At 36.5% G+C, this 19,648-nt stretch overlaps 2 protein-coding genes across 3 annotated transcripts in view; one reads left to right on the forward strand and one right to left on the reverse strand.

The window, feature by feature from the left end:
• The window catches only part of sla1a (Src like adaptor 1a), a 36,382-nt gene extending 29,230 nt beyond the window's left edge, over nucleotides 1–7,152 (forward strand). Inside the window, exons 5-8 of one of the 2 annotated variants that reach the window (XM_028818124.2) lie at nucleotides 1,853–1,956; nucleotides 4,125–4,256; nucleotides 6,239–6,362; nucleotides 6,901–7,152. In XM_028818124.2, coding sequence (XP_028673957.1) covers nucleotides 1,853–1,956; nucleotides 4,125–4,256; nucleotides 6,239–6,362; nucleotides 6,901–7,126 — 586 coding nt within the window. In that variant the 3' untranslated portion in view covers nucleotides 7,127–7,152. The remainder of the gene's footprint in view (nucleotides 1–1,852; nucleotides 1,957–4,124; nucleotides 4,257–6,238; nucleotides 6,363–6,900) is intronic. The other variant, XM_028818125.2, reaches the window with a different exon arrangement.
• The window catches only part of tg (thyroglobulin), a 335,665-nt gene that overhangs the window by 173,114 nt on the left and 142,903 nt on the right, over nucleotides 1–19,648 (reverse strand). Inside the window, exons 39-40 of the mRNA XM_051936137.1 lie at nucleotides 18,409–18,561; nucleotides 15,741–15,937 (exon numbers count right to left, since the gene is read on the reverse strand). Coding sequence (XP_051792097.1) covers nucleotides 15,741–15,937; nucleotides 18,409–18,561 — 350 coding nt within the window. The remainder of the gene's footprint in view (nucleotides 1–15,740; nucleotides 15,938–18,408; nucleotides 18,562–19,648) is intronic.

Here is a 19,648-nt window from a genome sequence, read left to right on the forward strand (position 1 = left end):
AAAGAAGAAAAAGATAATGAGCGTCAGAAAAACGCTAACAGAGAAAGACTCAGAAGACCAAATAGATCTATAGAAGAACAGGAAAATGAGCGTAAAAAAAAATTATCAAAGAGAATGCACTACTGTTCTAGCACCCGTTATTGTAACGGGCTTAATGTCTAGTATATATATATATATATATATATATATATATATATATATACACACACATACACACAATGCGCTTCTAGGTCTCCACTTCTGCAAGTTAAACAATGTCTGCAGTGTAGAAGTTCTTTAAAGGGACAAAAATGAAAACTTTGCCAATTGCAAAGTATTCTGGGAAAAACGGAGTTCTGGTAGAACTAAAATGAAGATGTCTGGCTCAGAATACTTTGATTTTCAACAACTGATTAGACAAACTGACTAGAGCAGCGGATCAAAAACTTTTACTTTATGGATAAGGCTAAAAGTGTTCAAAGTTCTAATGTAAAATATCCTGCAGTTAAAAAGAGAAAGTGTTATTTTCTAGTTATGATCAAAACAGGACATAAAGCAGGACTGTAAATACAGAACACATGACTCAATGGTTCAGTAAGTTCATAAAATATGAAAAGAAAATCACAAAAGTGTTTTCAGCAGGTGCACCAAAAACCGTGTCTTGAGTATGTGACTGGATAGCATCTGACCACGTTAAAATGCACAATTTAGATCAGAAACAATCAAAACACACACAGGCAAAATGAGAACATGCAAAGTCAACAGATGTGAAACAATAATCGTAATCAAGATTCAAATCGAGTCAAAACTAGGAATTTACACGCAAACTGAACTGAAATGTAAGTTGAGGATCATGGTCAAAAGAACAGAAAGGTGTTTGTAGTCAGAAATCAATTTTAGATTCAAAGAAAATAAAATTAGGCTTTTTAAGCTGTATCCACAAACTTGGACAACTAGAAAGTGGTCCAATTGACTTCTCCAAGCAATTTCATAGAAATCATACATACAATGCTGCTGAAAAAGGCGGCGCTCAAACAAAAGCAAAACAATGCTGCGGAAGAATGGAATTCATTTTTAACATTAGTAGAAACATACTGAAATAAAAATTAAATTGACCATTGGATTCCTTGGTGTCAAAAACTTCCAAAACAATACACACATTATTTTTAGAGACCCAGAAACTATATAAAAAAAATTAGGACAGGAGCATCAGTAGGCTTTGCGTCCTAGGAACAAAGTTACCCAAACTATTCTAGAACATTTCAATGATTATTTACCGCTCTGATGCTGATCTTTCTGATCATAAAATAGGTCATTACAATGGCAACTGACAAGAAGAATTCATAATTAACTGCAGAATTACAGTATTTGAGTGCCTCTTTCTCTTGCACAATTTGGCTCAAAAACTAATCAGCACATTGTCATCTCATAACAGGCTTAAGTTTCAAGCTTAGTATTCTTCTGTCCAGCCGTTTTAGCTCTAGACTGTCCTCAAGAAACTTTGACACACAGACAGACACACACCCATCATTGAGATATCAATGCTTTCGGTATTAGGGGACACTAAAATGTTGAGATCCGTAGAAACTGGAGATCGAAATTTTTGACAAATCTAAAGCTTTTGCTCCTCCCCCATAGATGATAGGTTATGCTCGGGGAGGGAGCAAAGCAAAAATTAAAAATAATGGTCAGACCATGACACAGCTAAAGAGAAGAGTTATTGACCAAAGAGATATAAAGAATGAGAATGCAATGTAGTTTAGGTATTAGTGTTTCACACTAAGCTAGTTTTGAAAGTGTTCAAATGAAAAAAACATATCTATGCCAATGTGAACCTTGAATTGTAATTCTATTCCTCATTTTCTTTTATTAGTTGGCTTTTTGAAGGTGTGGGAAGACACAAAGCCGAAGAACTGCTGCAACTGCCAAACAACAGGGTTGGTTCTTTCATGGTGAGAGAAAGCCAATCAGAAAGAGGTAGGCAAAAAGGTGTTACATCTGACTCTTACTGCATATTCACTTTACTATTAGTTGCATTTCTTTAAATGTTTCCAAAATTTTATCATTTGGTGATTTTCTAATATTCTGGAAAAAAAACTAAAAATTGGCCATGGTTCTGTCAATGTAATGGGCTGCAAAAATATTAGAAATGTAACTAACCCTAATTGAGAGGAATCTATTTAGGACAACAGACTCATTTAGTTACCTATTACCTACCTGGCTTGTCACCAAAATCTCATTCATAAATCATGTAGGTTGATGACTGTGTCACAGAAGGACTGCCAAGCATGAAGAATTTCTAAGCAGTTTTCCAGTTTTAAATAATTTGATACATATTGTCAACTCTGTAAAATGGTACGTGGGATAGAATACTTGGAAATAATCAGGATTAAATGGTAAACATGTGTTGCAACAAAAGTTATCACACCAAGCAGCTCAAAGTGCTAGAGCATTCCCCTTTGGAATTAAAAATTAGAGAGTAAGGATGCATGGTATTCTCAAAGCTGCTTGAATAAAAGATAAAGACAGCAGTCAAGTAAGGGTTAAGTCACAGCCATAGCTTGAAGGAAGGTCTCATCGAATTCTGCAGAGATGTTCAGTTGAGAGGGTTGTGTTCGATGTGCAGTTCTGACCTGAACACACACAAGCTTGGCACATATTTAGGAGGATTGTATTCTATATGGGGTTCAAGTCAACACCTGATCCAAAAAAAAAATCAGATTTCAACCTCTGTAAAGATGTGCAGTTTTGGAAGCACCAGTTTCTTTTTGAAGTAATTCTGTTATTATCTGTGATGGAACATTGTAGTAATGTCTGTGTAGGTTATATACTCAGCTATTTCCTTTCTGAAAGCATTTCTGCTCTGGACAGAAGTACATGTTTTAGCGGTTTGCATCATAAAGTGGCATGGAACTCATAACTAACTCAGCTAATAGTTATTTTCATTTTTAGTAGAATTTATTCTGCTGTTACACACTTCATCTTTGCAGCAATATTAAACAAAAATATTATTAATATTACCATATACTTTCCATAGCATATTTCACTAGTATTTGTTTTTAGTTTTATAGTTACATTTTTCTAAAAGCAATTTTATTGCTTTTGTTTTAAAAGAATTTTAGGGTACGAAATGTGTTAAATACAGTATATGAATTATTATTGTGATGGACTGGCACTCTGTCCAGGGTTTGTTCCTGCCTTGTGTCTTATGCTCACTGGGAGAGGCTCCAAAACCCCGCCAGTACCTGCTGACCATAGTCTGGGTTACAAAATGACATGACATCTATTTTTATTTTTATTATTGCTATTTTTATTATTATTGCTGTTGTTGTTGACAACTTAATTCTCAAGTAAATATTGAAGAAAAGTTTTCTTTCTTTTTCATAGTCATAGTCACCACCACTCCATTTTCAGTAGGTTCTTACAGAGATAGAGCTCACCGCAGCAGCACTGATTCTAAGCAGTCCTGAATATTCCTTCACAGCATTCACTCGTTCACAATTTCTATTTTTGTTAGGCCATTCGAGAGTCTCTAATGAAGGTAACCTGCATATGGAAGGAAGCTACAAACCCACAAAACCACACAGAAAAACAGCAGGCCAGCTTTAAAGCCCAATCTTCTAAAGCAGTAAGGCAGCAGCTTTAACCGCTGTGCCACCATGCCATCCTATCATAGTCGCTATTAAGGAAAAAAAAAAACAATCCACTCCTCGTAAAACACAATGCATCTTTTTGTGTGAACCAGGCCATTAAAGCTTTTTTTCCAGTATATTTTACTTTATTCTTGTACAGTGTATACTTCCCATAGACAGGCTGAGTGAAGTGCATATTAACATTATTGAAAAAAAGCAAAACTAAAGCACGATCACCATGCAATATTCATATAAAAATGTTTGTGTAATTTTGGATTTTTATGACTATTATTACCTTATGGCTTGAGAAATATTATGCTGTTCTCATTATAAACATAGAAAACAGTGAATTGCTAATTATAAGAATGCTATGTATATAATCTATACATATAATATTATTTAAAATAATCGATAAATGTGCTAATTATGAGTACTGTATAACTCTCCTATACAGGAATAAGTGCATCAGGTTTGGACAATGAGTAAATGAGCTGACAGTCTTATTATTTCCAGGTCAATACTCGTTGTCAGTCAGACACAGAACGGTGAAGCATTACAGGATCTTACGCCTGCCCAACAACTGGTACTATATTTCTCCACGGCTCACCTTTCAGTGCCTAGAAGAACTGGTAAATCACTACTCTGGTGAGTTCTCAATGGGAAACAGTAATTACTTCATTTCAGTTCATTTTGAATTGGATCTTCCATATAGATATCATGACCTCTCTATTTTATACTGGTCATTTCATGAGTTTTAGAATGTGGTAACAAACCTGAGTTAACAAATGTCAGCTGGAGGGCACAAGCAAATTCCACAAAGACCGAAATGAAATTAGAACTGAAATGTTATCGGATCAAAAACTGTAGCACCTCTCAATGTTATTTTAGAAGACACAAACATTAAACACAGAAAACTGCTGATGTGCCAAACACAAACTGATGCCAGAATGGTTCAGAGCACATCTAGTCATTCGTGTATTTGAAAGTGAACAGAATATTGTAGTCAGTATAATAAGGCAGTATTGCAGTCAAATACATAATGGCATTGTCAGTCTATCTGAAGCTATTCTGTTCAAACCTGGCAGTTAAGTTCTGTATTGTATAACTTATGTATTATGCAAATGTTATTAAATTAATGCAGAACAGTGATACACTCTTATCCTGTTGTCTGCAATACAAAAAGCAAAATACTTCTAGTTATTACTACAACAGTCAACCCTTTCTTTGCCCAGACTGTACAGGAGAGGAGACACCAGCCAGCAGTGATACTATCTGAATAGGTGGTGCACACTGTCTTTGTAAAAAAACAGAGCTCAGACTATAAATAAATGGCTTGTCTTTTTAATATGTGGAGCTTGAAAAACGTTTCAAAAGTGTGAAAGTTTTCCATTTTGTATTCTTCAATTATAAAGGACAACAGTAAACAATTATATACTGTTCGTCCATTCATCCACCCATCATCAAATTGATTTAATCCAGTTCAGAGTTACCAAGCTAATCAAATGCTATAAAAAGAAGCTAACCAAGAAAGTGTGGCAAACTATCAAAGTGCGCACTTAAACAGGACCGGTTTAGAGTCACTTATCCACCCGTGTATTTGTAGGATACGGGGTCAACCAGAATAACCCTCACAGACACATGGAGAACACATAGGGAGCAGGCTGTGAAATGAATCCCATTCCCATGGGATACTAGGCAGCAGAGTTCATTGTTGATTCACCATTTTGATCCTTAGGATGCAAGATAAATGATTTTTTTAAAGAATTGTGGTATTTTAAAACACATTATGAAAAATTAAAAAATAAAACACAAGACATCAGAGAAGATGAGCTTCTCTTCTGTTTATGAGGGCCAGAGCACCTACATTCCTTACTCCTCATTGCTGCCTTATATACACTGTTCTTCCAGATGAGCATTCATTAGTTGTCAGCCCTCCTGTACAAAAAGCCCACCAATACACCTAAAGACAAATTCAAACTGACTTGATCTAGTTGGAGTGGTCACTGGCCATGTCAGACAAGACATTAGACCTTAACATGAGCGTGCCACCAAATGCCATGACGCGCTAAGATTATGTAAATGAAGGCTATGACTGAACATTGCTGGACAAGTCATTAAACGTGACATGGCCTTTAATTTCTCATTCTAAATTGTCCTTGTCTTGTCCTTGGGTGGAGTGGTGGCAATGAGGCTAGAGATCTGCACTGGCAATCGGAAGGTTGCTGGTTCGAATCCCGTAAATGCCAATAGGGACTCTGCTCTGTTGGGCCCTTGATCAAGGCCCTTAACCTGCAATTGCTGAGCGCTTTGAGTAGTGAGAAAAGCGCTATATAAATGCAAAAAATTATTATTGTATGTGAATGGGCATGTATGACTAAGCAAATGTATCCGGTCACAGACAGGAAACCCAGGCAGGGTTAGAACTTGCCTTGAACATTACACTTCTAGGAAAGGCCTAAACCATGATAATTGTAGAGTTGGATTACAATTTCAGAGATGAATGTTATAGCAGGAACAACATTTAATCAGTATCTTGTGAAATATTAAGTGTACATTAGAAGATGGCTTATCCTAAGATTTTTTATATAATTGTATATTCATTAGTGTTCTCTTTCCTAACTCAACAGAAAGCGCTGATGGACTTTGCTGTATGCTTACAAGCCCGTGTCTTACACCTAGTACTGGCCTGAATCAACCAAATGTCAATACGGTGATGCGTCAGAATCATTTACACTCTGAAAACCTTTCAAGGTACCACCAGTTTGTATTTATTGTAACAAATCTTAAAATCTGCTTTAGAAGATTTTGTTAGGCACATGTGTAGCCTTGCGGATTACAGTTTTGTATAAGACACCAGATGATTTATATTAGAAACACATATCAGGTACGCTCACTCAGTATGATCTGTAATTTAAAACTGTCCATGAATGTAATGGTGCAAGTGAATATTATTCTATGCCAATATCCAGAAAGGAGAATGGAGAAAGGAGACTTTGCCAAATGGCTGTGGTCTCTAATAATATTGGATGCCTTGCAGTTGCAGACCTTGTTAGAAAATATCACATGGCACTTGGAATATCATGGTTCTTCATTGTTTCTTCTGGAAGCTCCTGTACAGAATTCATTATAACTTCAAAAACTTAAGTCTGGTCTTTAGGACAAGGGGTGGAAGGAAAGAGGGAGGACACTGGGGAAACAATGCGTTTTAACTTTTACCTTTAAAACAGTTGTACTTGTTTCATTTTTTGCATTTAGTGACAGTAAATTCAATTCAAATTCTTCTCCTTAGCAGGTTACAGTGGACGAGAGATGATGGTGTGCAAGATGACAGCCATCTGTTGAGTTTTGGTGTGCGGAACAGCATCATGTCCTACTTGTCACTCACATCAGACAAAGAACTCACATCAATGAACAGCAACCACAAAAAAAAGAGCAAATCTGTCTATGGCTTACCACAAAATGATGATATGCTCTTTAATGATGATTATTATTCATCAGCTCACGATCAGCTCTAATTAATTATGAATAATATATATATATATATATATATATATATATATATATATATATATATATATATATATATACACATATATATATATATACATATATATATATATATATATATATATATATATATACATATATATATGATTCCAAAAAGGAAATAATACAGCTCCATCTTGTTTGTAAATATTGAAACAGTCATGAGAGATAAACTGAGATCTGCCGTACTCAGCAAGCAAAGAAAAAAAAAAGATGAACCAACAACTATTGTGTATATATATATATATATATATATATATATATATATATATATATATATATATATATATATAGATGTGCCCATCTTTTTTCAATCTCCAGAACTCATGAAAAACTGAAGAAGATATTAAGGCTGAGATTTTACTGCAGCAGCTTTAAAACAGTAAGAATATGAAAGCACTTCAGTTCTCTGTTGGCAAAGAGAAATCTTTGGTAAAAGTAATATTTATATTTGCTGAAACCTGTGTTATTTATTCTGTCAGGAAATAAAGTGGCTTCAAGAGTTTAATTAAACTATTTAAAATATGAACGTACACTGTTACTGAATTTATATTCAGACTGAGGCACTAATGTCACAATTGGCCACACTTACTGAACATACTGTATACTGCATGTACTGTATATATGAACAACTAGAAAATAAAATGCAGATTTGCAGTTATCATTAATTCAGTGTTAAAATCTGAATACATTTAAACATGTAAATTACTGTAAATATTTTTCACAAAAGCACAAAAATAAGTTTGCTTATTATACAGGGGTCTCTAGTTTCAGTCCTGGAGTGCTACCATGGCTGCAGGTTTTCATTCTAATCATTTTCTTAATTGGCGACCTGTTTGCTGATAATTAACTCTTTTGCCTTCATTGTAACTGACTTGCTATTTCAGACTCAGACCCCTTAATTATTTCTTTTTTCTTTAATTAGCAACCAAAGAAAAATGAACACAAAAGGAGCCAATGCATGACCAGCTAACCTGTGTCTACCACACAATAACTAAAGGAATGGTGAAGATCTCAGTAATATTGATCTGCTCAGGTCCACAAAACATTTTTACAGTGCTCTTGGGAAAATGACAATCAACAGTTTTGGAAATATCTGCTTTGGCAGAATGAGAGCACCAACATGCCATGGAATTAAAGAAGGGGTTCAAGAACCCAATGTAGCTGGTCATCTGTTGGCTCGCTTTACACCTCATTTCTGTTTGGGTGCCACTTAAGGAAAAACTAAGCAATTCAGAGAACCAAAGCTTAAAAAAACAAGACAATTAAAATGAAGGGAACAGAAGTTAATTAACAGCAAAAACAGGTAATTAATTAAGAAAAAAGATGAAATGACCAGCAGCCACTGCAGCTCTCCAGGACCGGAGCTATATATGTATTAAATATCTCAGCGTGTAAATATAAAGCTTTTGTTTCAAAGATTTACTTGTAAACAATTTCATTAAATGAATAGCACTATAAGCAAAGAGATTTCTTATAATTTTTGTTATTTGTATATACAGGATGTATTATAAATGTGTGTGTTATATATATATATATATATATATATATATATATATATATATATATATATATATATATATATTTGTGTGTGTGTGTGTGTATGTATGTATGTATGTACATAGGGTAAGGGGAGGAGCCAGTTTCACTTTCATAGGGAGCTTATGCCTTGAATTTAAATCACTATGTTACACAATGGACACTGATGGATGGAAGTCTCATCTTTCACTTTAATATGTTCCCATTTCACTAACTAAAGAAATATTTCCCCAGCTGGGCGTTTTCTGTCATTTAAATTATTGTGGAGGATGGAAGTAGCCTCAGTGCCTTGTCTCAGATGAGTAGTTCTGATGATGACTTTGCTAAATTTTATTAACTGTGTCAGCTCATGAGTGGAGTGAACTTGTTCTTGAACTGTCAAGCTTTCTTTTATGTTTTAAATTGTTTTAGAAACTCTGCAATCCTACTGCCAAATCTGAAATAAAGTGTGATTTGGAAAGAGCTGTTTCTTTATGTTATTTTATGTTATTTGTGTGATGGAGAGGCTCAGAATGCATATACAGGACAGACAGACAGATATTTGCATACATATTTATTTATTTATGCATTTATTAAACAAATATCTGTCTGGAAGTGGGGTTTCTCTAGAATTGAATCAGCTGTAAAATTCAGGAATGCAGCCAAATTCTTCACAATATATATCCATATACATAAAATTATTTAATGAGTAAGCTATGGAAAAGTGGACATTCTTCATTTGTTTGGCTAATAAGAAAATATTTGTTTCATGCTGGGTTTGAACTACACAGTATAGTGGAAACTATTATAATTGTATTACCACATGAACAAGAAACATATGTTACAGATAAAATAAAAATAAATAAATAAAATAAATAAAAATAAATAAATAAAATATATATACTATTAGGCAACAGCGCTACCTCTGCGCCACCATGCCGCCCTAGAGCAAAAGTGCAAAGTTTATTACAACCTGTGGCAAAGTTAACTATTAAGACTTCCACATGACTGCCAAGGGTCTAGAATGCTGTTAAAAGCAAGAAATCAAATGACAGAAATAAGATGTCATCTTGGAAATGGTTCAAAACTGCTTATATTTAAATAATATTTAAAATAGATGTTTAAGGCACTCCAAAATGCTTTTACTATTCTTAACAAGTATGTTTTAAGCAGCTCTGATATCCTTTTTCTTATGGAAATTATGGAAAATCTTTCCAAGCCGTGAACCACCAGTTATTTTTCCAGACTATTTGTATCTGATAAGTGACCCCTTTAGTGCCCTGGGATTGTTTATTTCAAGTTTAAACAGTTACTCTTGGGTGTTTAGCGCTGCTGTATCCCTTCCAATCCTCCATATATCGCTGTACTGTAGATCAAATTAGTACTTGCCATGCTTTAAACTCCTGACTAGACAGAACCTTTTACAATTGTGAGAGGGAGAGGAATATATTAAATAAAGTTGATTCCAGCTGTTACTTTATAATAAGGGCACAGCACTCGGGTGGGAGCCTGTTAAGAACAAATTGAAAACAGATGTCAAAAATGCTTTTCAACACACAAGATTACGCAACTATGAAAAACATTGCTAAACATACTGGTGGAATGCAAGACCCGTGGAACTTAAGATGTCAATTTCATAATGATTTCAGAAAGAGTGAGAACTGATTAATTATGTTTAGTTAAACAGACTGTACCAGTTGTGGAACTAGAATTTGATTGGCTAAGGTTGAAAAAATAAGGCCCCCTCATGTGAAAGAAAATTAAATCATGTTAAAATTAAATTAAATCATATTTAAAAATGTCCACTATCAATGAGGTATGTTAATAGCATTACATTTTTTCTCAAAAAAACACATTGCATTTTTTGGCTTGAAAAATGACATTTTTATTAAACCATCTTTCTACTGTAAAACATGCAAAACAATAAAAGTACTAAGTCAGAAGTGTAGAAAGTATAATAATGATACAAATAATAATTAATAATAATAAAAATAATAATAATAATAATGAGTATCACACTGCACATATGCAAGTGACACATCACTTTCAGATTCAAAAGAATCCCTTTCGGCTTGAGTGATCATTTCAGTTTCACTGCCTGAAGACAGATTCACTTCGTCATCACTGCTGATGAGGGGCATTTCTTACAAGATGCCATTTTGAGGCTAGGAGAAGTCAGGTCTACACTGTTACCTGGGTAACGCTCAGGCCTGATGCTTATGCAAGACACACCTATACTGTTGCCCTAGCAACGCTTGGCACTAACGCTGTTGGCACTTTTACAGCCTGAGTAATCCCCAGGTCTTATACGAGACACGTCTGTACAGTAGGACTATCACTTTTAGCACTGTTTTTACAGCCCAAGTGACGCTTGGGTGTAACCCTAAGGAGGTTAAGCATTTAGGCTATATAAAAGGTCAATACTGTAGTCATAATCAAGCTTTATGGTGGTAATGATAACACCATTAACCTTTTCATTATAGAATCAAATAGACAAGCATGACATAATAAAGTCTTGTGAAACAACCAAGCAGTCACCATGAGCCCCAGGGCAACATCCCTGATTACACTGTCTATAGTTATGCAACTCAGCTGTACTCATTAAGATTTTTTCTCTCATTTTTGTTTTCACTCTGAAGCATGAAAATATGTAAGTGCTGTGATAAATATTATCTACCAAATTTTCCCATCCTGCGTGCATGAGTGGCCCTCAGTCCACTTTCTTAAATCAGCTTCTCCATTTCACCATCAATGGGAACAAGAGAATAAGCATTTTAATGAAAGCCTCTTGATCTTGATCTGTGACCCAGTCCTGCTGCTACTTTAGCACAAGGACAAGTATTGATAAGAAAACCAGTATAATCTAATGCAGCAGAATCCTGAATGCAAGGGTCCTGTTTATCAGTAACTAGCATAGGCATAAGAAATGAAACCAATCACGCACTTCTGCAATTGACCAGTGTATTTGAGAACTGTTATCACCATCTGTAAGTCAGCCATATCTTTCCATGTACAGAGTGACTCTGCTTATAATAAATAATTAAGGCATCAATAATGGTGTCTATAAAGGTATTCTTCTCATCCTGGACTGGATTTGTGTTTTAACTTTGACACCTGGCATCATTCTGAAGAAGGAAGCCATGAGTAAAAAGTCAGAAGTACACACACGTCAGGTTAAAAAATGAAACTAACTTTGAGGCAATGGCATAATTCACTGAGATACTGAGTTAACTCAAGTGAATTAACAGTAAATGTATATATTCTGCACTGGTTGGAAATGCTGTTAAGTGTGTTCTTTCCTTATTAATAATTTTATTATGTAATCAAACTAATTCTGGAAATTAAAATTTAAACCTGAGGTTATAAAGTTACAACAATTTGCCAATTACAAAATGTACAATCAAAAGAGAAGTCTATACAGAAGTTTCACCACATTTACGGTATTGCAACCAAAAGGTGACCAAAATAAGTAAAATTAGCTTTAAGGAAGGATACCATTATTGCAACTCAACCTGTGAATATTAAGTTGGTCTTAATATACATACATCTGATATCATTACTTGAGAAAGTGAGTATAGCATTGGCCAGCAGGACTTTCCATGAAAAAATCTGAACCCTAACATGGCGCAATAATGCTGGAAACATAGATCAAGCTACACCAAAAGCAAAATGGCAAATGCAAAACACATTCAAGACATCGGAATAAAAAGAAGGCAACAAAAATTAAAAACCATTTGGATGAGGCCCTGAATGGTTCACATCACCACAAGCAAATGAAACCTCACATAACCATATACCCTCTTGAATGTAGTCACCTTTTTTTATTTTGTTGACATATCAGATTGGACAGAACACAGAGGATGTACGCCAGGAAATATAAATTACAATTGATGGAGGTATTGTTTAAGTGCCAACAAGAGGTCAGCTTATTTATTATTAATCAAAGAAAAATTGAAATAAAGGAACATGTGAGGATGTAGTTGGATGCCAAAAAAAAGGTCTGAATACAAACTGAGAGCAAACACTGTAAAGAAATCAAGACAAAAGTCAGAATTAAAAAGCTCAATCAAAGAGAAGGATAAGTAGGAACAAAATTCAATGATGAAGTGATACCATAACATTGTTTAAGGAGTAGCTATGTGCTTCGTACTAGTAGCAGTACCACACATTGGCTGGGCTGGGGGGAAACTCTGTGCAGACTTTGATAGGCAGGTTTAACAGTGCAGACTTACATATTGGATAAACACATGCACACACACACATACATTTACATCCATCCATCCATTATCCAACCCGCTATATCCTAACTACAGGGTCATGGGGGTCTGCTGGAGCTAATCCCAGCCAACACAGGGCGCAAGGCAGAAAACAAACCCCAGGCAGGGCACCAGCCCACCACAGGGCGCACACACACACACACACACACACACGCACACACACACACACACACACACACACACCAAGCACACACAAGGGACAATTTAGAATCGCCAATGCATCTAACCTGCATGTCTTTGGACTGTGGGAGGAAACAGGAGTACCCAGAGGAAACCCAGCAAGGACACGGGGAGAAAATGCAAACTCCATGCAGGGAGGACCCGGGATGCAAACCCAGGTCTCCTAACTGTGAGGCAGCAGCTCTACCACTGCGCCACCGTGCCGCCACATTTACATTTTTATTTATTTATATTCATTTGTTTACTAGATGCTTTTATCCAAAGTAACTTGCAAAAGAGGTCAACATAATTGAGTAAACATCAGTCTGGGGAACTGTTTGGTAAAAAGTGCTATAAGACAAGGTTACATCACCACAAGTTAGAACTCAGAAGAAAAAGCAAGGAAGTTACCATTCCTGACAGCTACCAGCAGTTAAGCAAAAATTCAACAAACAAGAGAGTCTCAAACACTTCATAAACACATTGAGACAGTTATAATTTCAAATGGAGATGAGCGGCTCATCTCCCTTGCTAGTAGCTACACATGAAGAGTGTGAGCTAAGACTTGACACCACGCAGAGCTGGCAATGCATCACCAGACCTCAGCAGACCTGAGTGGTTAAGAAGGAGCATAGCACCTCACCTATTTCTCCATATACATAGATACCACTAACTGATCTGTAGGATTTGAACTTTATATATGACACTACAGGGAGCCCATGTAGTGATCAAAAACACACACACAGATACACACACATAAACACATACAGCTTTATATATTGGATTTCATTATTTTTTTTCAACTGAAGGCCAGAGTGCACCAGACAGAAGCAAATACATTCTTCTCAACCTCCTTCAACCACCTAGTGCTAGCAGTCCTCATGGCAAAGCTCCTCTGATTGCCAGAATTACATTGTATCACACCAAATCACACATACCAGGGAAATCTACAGACCTAGAGTGAATGTACCGTAGATCCAAATAAGTCAGCATTTGTTAATGTAATTTTTGTTAATATTGTTGTATGCAAATATAAATTCATTATTATATGTGATACCACAAAGCTACATTTCTTGTGTTTTGTGGGTAGAACCACAGGAGGCAGGGCCACCGTGACATCCCTGCATAAGGACTTCTCTCAGCCTTTGTATGGAGCTTAGGTCTCTAAGGGTGTCATTATATTAGTATTGTGGATTGTATTTCTTTGTGCTCTTATTTTCTGGTTTTGTGGGTATTTCTGCCTGTTTTTGGGATTACTGATTACTGGATTACCAAATTGATTTGTTTGCCATGGGTTGCCCTTTAAGATATACCTTTTACCTTTTTCTTGCTGTATTTCATGCTCTTTTTTCTTAATATAAAGACATTCTTCATTTATAAAGATTCTTTGTCAAGTCAGACGTTTATGGTCTGTTGCGAGCGGCTGGGGGTGGTACCCAGACAGGATGCCTGGAAGGACCAGAAGACGGACTACACCTCCTCCGGACCACGAGAGGGCAGCCACCCTGGTTGGTATGGGGAGCACGGGAACAGAGCATGGAAGCTCAACCCTGTAGGGGCCTGTAGTCACCGCCAGGCGTCACCAGGGTGCCTAAGCAGCTCTGGACGTCAACACTTCCGCCACACCTGGAGGTGCTGGCGGAAGGAGAACCAGGGACACCCAGAGTGCTTCAGGAAGCTCATCGAGAGGCACCTGGAGCATGTCCAGGTGAACATAAAAGGGGCCCGCCTCCCTCCATTCGTCAGCTGGAGTCGGGTGGAACAGGATGGAGCTCGGAGGAGAGGAGTGGAGGCGGTCAGAGAGAGACAGGCATTGTTAGAAGAGGCCTGGACTGAGGGTGCTTGGTGCTGGGGCACTAGGTTGTGTGCGCACTTGTAAATAATAGTATGTATCATAAATGTGTGTGTGGTTTTGAACCATCGGTGTCTGCCTGTCTGATTCCGGGCTGCTTACCACAGGTAAGTAACAGGAAGTATGTTGAGAAAATGGGAGACGCCCAAGACTGAGAGATGATAATGTTATCTACTGTATCACAATACCATTCTCCCATGAAAGAGTACTTTGAAACTCCATCAGTTTTAAAAAGCATTGCTATTTGCAGACTAACTATGTCACCTGCCAAGTTTAGAAAGGACCTTTTCTGGTTGAGTACTATTGTGTATTTATGATTTTTTACACTTTTAAAACCAGTTCCCCATTGTAGACCTGAGCAGGCCTGAAATCCTGCTACTTGACTTTGATGTCTGGTTGCCTGGCGTGAAGCCTATTTTGGAACAAACTGGTGATGTCCCAGTCTAGTTTTTTTGGTATATTTTGTGGCCTACATCTCCTTTGGACAACAGCAACAATATGAATTAATACTGAGTGAGGAAAAAACAATTTTCTGACAAGCGTATTCATTTTCAATAGTTATCCTACATGTTTTATAAATGGCAGAAACTTGAGATTTAGAATATGACACTGTAAAGGTAGAAAAAAATATTTTATATATGAATTAAATCTTCAACTGTAATTATTTTTGAAATTATCTCATTTAAATCAGCATAGATTTTGAATGGAGCCTTTCAGACATACTGTACTGGTGGAATAATCACATACAATGATCTACTGTAAAAGATTTGAACCTACCATTAGGAGAACTCTTTGGAAGAGGTTGGTGCTCATCACTGACGTCAGATGCAATCCAGCAATGTCTGCTCCACTTCGATCCGATGCCAGCGTCACTGATCCAGGATCACCACCAAAACTGGCAATGTTCTTTTGAACCCATTTTAGGACCCCAATTTGATCCTGGAGGCCAAAGTTTCCATTTGCCTGTGTGGATGCTATTTTTGAATATAGCAAAGTAAGGAATAGAAAAAATAAATAACAGTAGATAACACATTCAATTATACTTAAAATGTTTGAATTAACAAAGTAATAGTGAAACTCATCTTTTCTCAGATGAAAGTAGACACAAAACTCAGGACTGTTCTAGGTTAGACTAAAGCCATTCAGTGGAAGTAAATTGAAGAATTTTATTACATGTAATTGGTTTATATATTGGCTAATTTAATTAATTGCAACACTTTGTATATATTCTTATTAGTTCTATTTGGTAATCCTTTCATTTGTCTTGTTCATTTTTATTTTTTGGAGAATACTTCTGATGAACACTTTTTAAATGGCCTTACATTATCATATACTCAAACCACTCTGTCCAAGTTATGGTACTCTTGATTCTTTGTTACAGCGGCCTTTTTAATACACATTGAAAAACTCAGCATCTCTGATTACTAAGTTAAGGCGTCAGATTCAATCTGCCTCTTGGCACCGTTTTATTTTACTGGCATTTAGTGACCATCACAGATTATGCAAAGTAATCCCCAATACCATGTCTATGGTCTCAGGCTGCCACTTGTGTCATCTGCTGACTGCTCTGTTGTTCCTGCTGGCTGAACTTGTTTGCTTTTGTTATTTCAGTTTTTTTCCCCTTAATATCAAATTTAGGAAAAGCTGGCCCTGGAGGGCTGTAGTGGCTGCATATTTTAAATGCAACAAATCAGGAAAGCTAGTGGCTCATCCAAGTCTCTATTGCACCCTCTTGACAACTTCTACTTTTTCATGTTGTTCTTACATGAAAAGTAGAAAAATGGTAGCTTCCTATAAAATATCAGTATAGGTTGTTATGAGTAGTTTACTTTTGAGATCACAAGAAAGTTTCAGACTGAGCATTGTGATGGATAGCCCACATCTTTACACAGCCAAAATGCCCTCAGAGTGGAAGGACCAAGGAAGAGAGCATGCACAAGGCATCATCTCCTAAAGAACAGTAGATAGCAATACAATACAATACAGTTTATTCTTGTATAGCCCAAAATCACACAGGAAGTGCCGCAATGGGCTTTAACAGGCCCTGCCTCTTGACAGCCCCCCAGCCTTGACTCTCTAAGAAGACAAGGAAAAATTCCCAAAAAACCTAGTAGGGAAAAATGAAAGAAACCTTGGGAAAGGCAGTTCAAAGAGAGACCCCTTTCCAGGTAGGTTGGGCGTGCAGTAGGTGTCAAAAGAAGGGGGTCAATACAATACAATGCAGTACACAGAACAGAACAATTTCTCAATATAGTAAGAAATAAAAAATATAAATTTTAGAAGTACAAAGCAGAATTTAACAGTAGATGATATTTCCCAAGCAGACCCCCGGGGTTGCGCCATGGATTTTCACAGGTCAGCATGGGACATGAAGTTCTTCTACTCAGCCCTGTTGTGTTCCGTGGGTGCTGCCAGGGAATGGGGAGCCCAACTTCATGGGATTTCTGTCTACGGAGCACCAGAAGTACTCTTGGATGGGAGATAAAAGGAGCTGCCTGCCTCACAGGGACGGGCCAGAGTCGGGAAGATGGATGAAGCTTGTGAGGATGAGTGGAGGAGGCAGTGACAGAGAAAGAAGGAAGAAAAGATTTACTTTATTGTGCTTATGTGCCTATTGCGTATACTTGTGGATGTGGTGGGAAACGCTTGATAAAGAAGAGTTTCCGACAAATAAAGGCTCTTTAACCTTTAACACTTGAGTCCATGCCTGATTGTGTTGGGTGTTTAGGAAGCTGGACTGCACCCTGGTGTCCACAGTATATATTCAATAAGTGCATATCTTAGGTGATACATAGGCACTACAGGGAACGAATGGTACTGATTACAACTTGATCATTCAAGTTATGCTATGCTTATGAGACATACTCCATATGTAGGAACCATTTAGAAAATAATATTCTAATTCAGACTGATGAGACTAGAGAGTAAACAAGGACCAGATGACAAATGCGTACGTAATATTTGGTAGAAGATAAAAACAAATTACCCACAAATCGCATTTAAGTAAGGGTACTACACAGTGAAGAGTTCACTTAGGAAACCTTCATAGATGAGATGCCGGGTCACCTAAATTTTAATTAACTAATAAACAAATAGTTTTGAAAGGCCATGCATAATTGGTTTCAAACAGAGGTGAAAGACAAAATGCTAATACAAGGCACAGTGCAATACACATGCAAAATGTTGCAATTTGTAGTGACCACTAAATGTAACAGGAAGTATGTTGAGAAAATGGGAGACGCCCAAGACTGAGAGATGATAATGCTATCTACTGTATCACAATACCATTCTCCCATGAAAGAGTACTTTAAAACTCCATCAGTTTTAAAAAGCATTGCTATTTGCAGACTAACTATGTCACCTGCCAAGTTTAGAAAGGACCTTCAACTCACTAAATAACAACGAGTGAAGGAAAATAGACAAATACCCTTCTATTGTCACCTACCTGTAGTAAGAAATCCAAACACTCCAATTCTGAAGTTTGCAGTTACAACAATAATGTTGCCGAGTGCTGCCAGATAAGAGCCATCTATTAAATTGTCCCCTCCATTCAGCTCTCTTGCAGGATTGTGAAAGAAAACAAGGACTGAAGAATTTCCTCTCTATTTCATGAAAAAAGGACAGGACCACATGATAATAATCACAAAAATTCAGATATGATTTATTACAAGCTATATAAAATCACAACACAAACTAAACCATTTCCATTATTTTAGTGCACATATTCAAAAGGTAAGTCCAGTGTCATAAAAAAAATCACTTCATAGAAATACAATTGAGAGATCAAACAGCGTTTACTGTTGTTATAAGTATATAGTTCAGAAGTATCTCCTGATAACCTGATTATTTTAGGTCTGATTTCAGCATCTCATAGTTTCTGCGTTTGCTGTACTACTACCTTACTACTACCATCCATAGAGAAATGTCATTTAATGTGAACAGACTGCTAGTGATATAATAAAACAAACAGCATGACAATGCCCACCTAATTTAAGGAAATTCTGGCACTTTTGTTTGCAAAGTTTACACAGCTAACATGTAAACATACAAATAAACTCTAGTATTATTTATTTCTGTATGCACACTATAGCCTGCGGAAAGGGCTCCCAGGGCATCTCCAAACCCAGAATCTCTCCAGGGTAGTTTATTACAAAATAATAAATACAAAATGGAAAAATGATGAGAGAAGTCAAGGTGACAACAAAAAAGGTTATTTACTCCATGTTGTTTGTAGTTACTGATATGATAGGGGAGTTTAGTGACTAACACTAGACAACAGTAAACAATGTCAAAAGACAACGAAAAACTATCATACTGCTCACAAAGTCCCAACAAAATTTATACAACATCTAGGGGGCTATGTGGATGTCACTATCACTAAACAATAAATGTTTTAATTCTCGTGGATATGCCTCTTCATTGGAAAGAAACACTACTTTTCCTTGTTGGCAACATGAATTAGATGATCTACAAGTCTCTGACTTAAAGTTTAAAGCCCAACAATATCTAATACTTCTGTCACATCACCTATGTACATATATTTAATCTCTTTTCGTTTTTACCTTTTCGTCAATATTGCATTGAATTTTGATTCCATGTTTGGAATTACATCGTGACAACACAACGTATAACTGGCCGTGAGTGAATGTTGTTTCTTTCTCTCTACATGAAGTTTAAAGCCGAAC

Source organism: Erpetoichthys calabaricus, chromosome 13 (genome assembly GCF_900747795.2).
Source record: "Erpetoichthys calabaricus chromosome 13, fErpCal1.3, whole genome shotgun sequence".
NCBI lineage: Eukaryota > Metazoa > Chordata > Cladistia > Polypteriformes > Polypteridae > Erpetoichthys > Erpetoichthys calabaricus.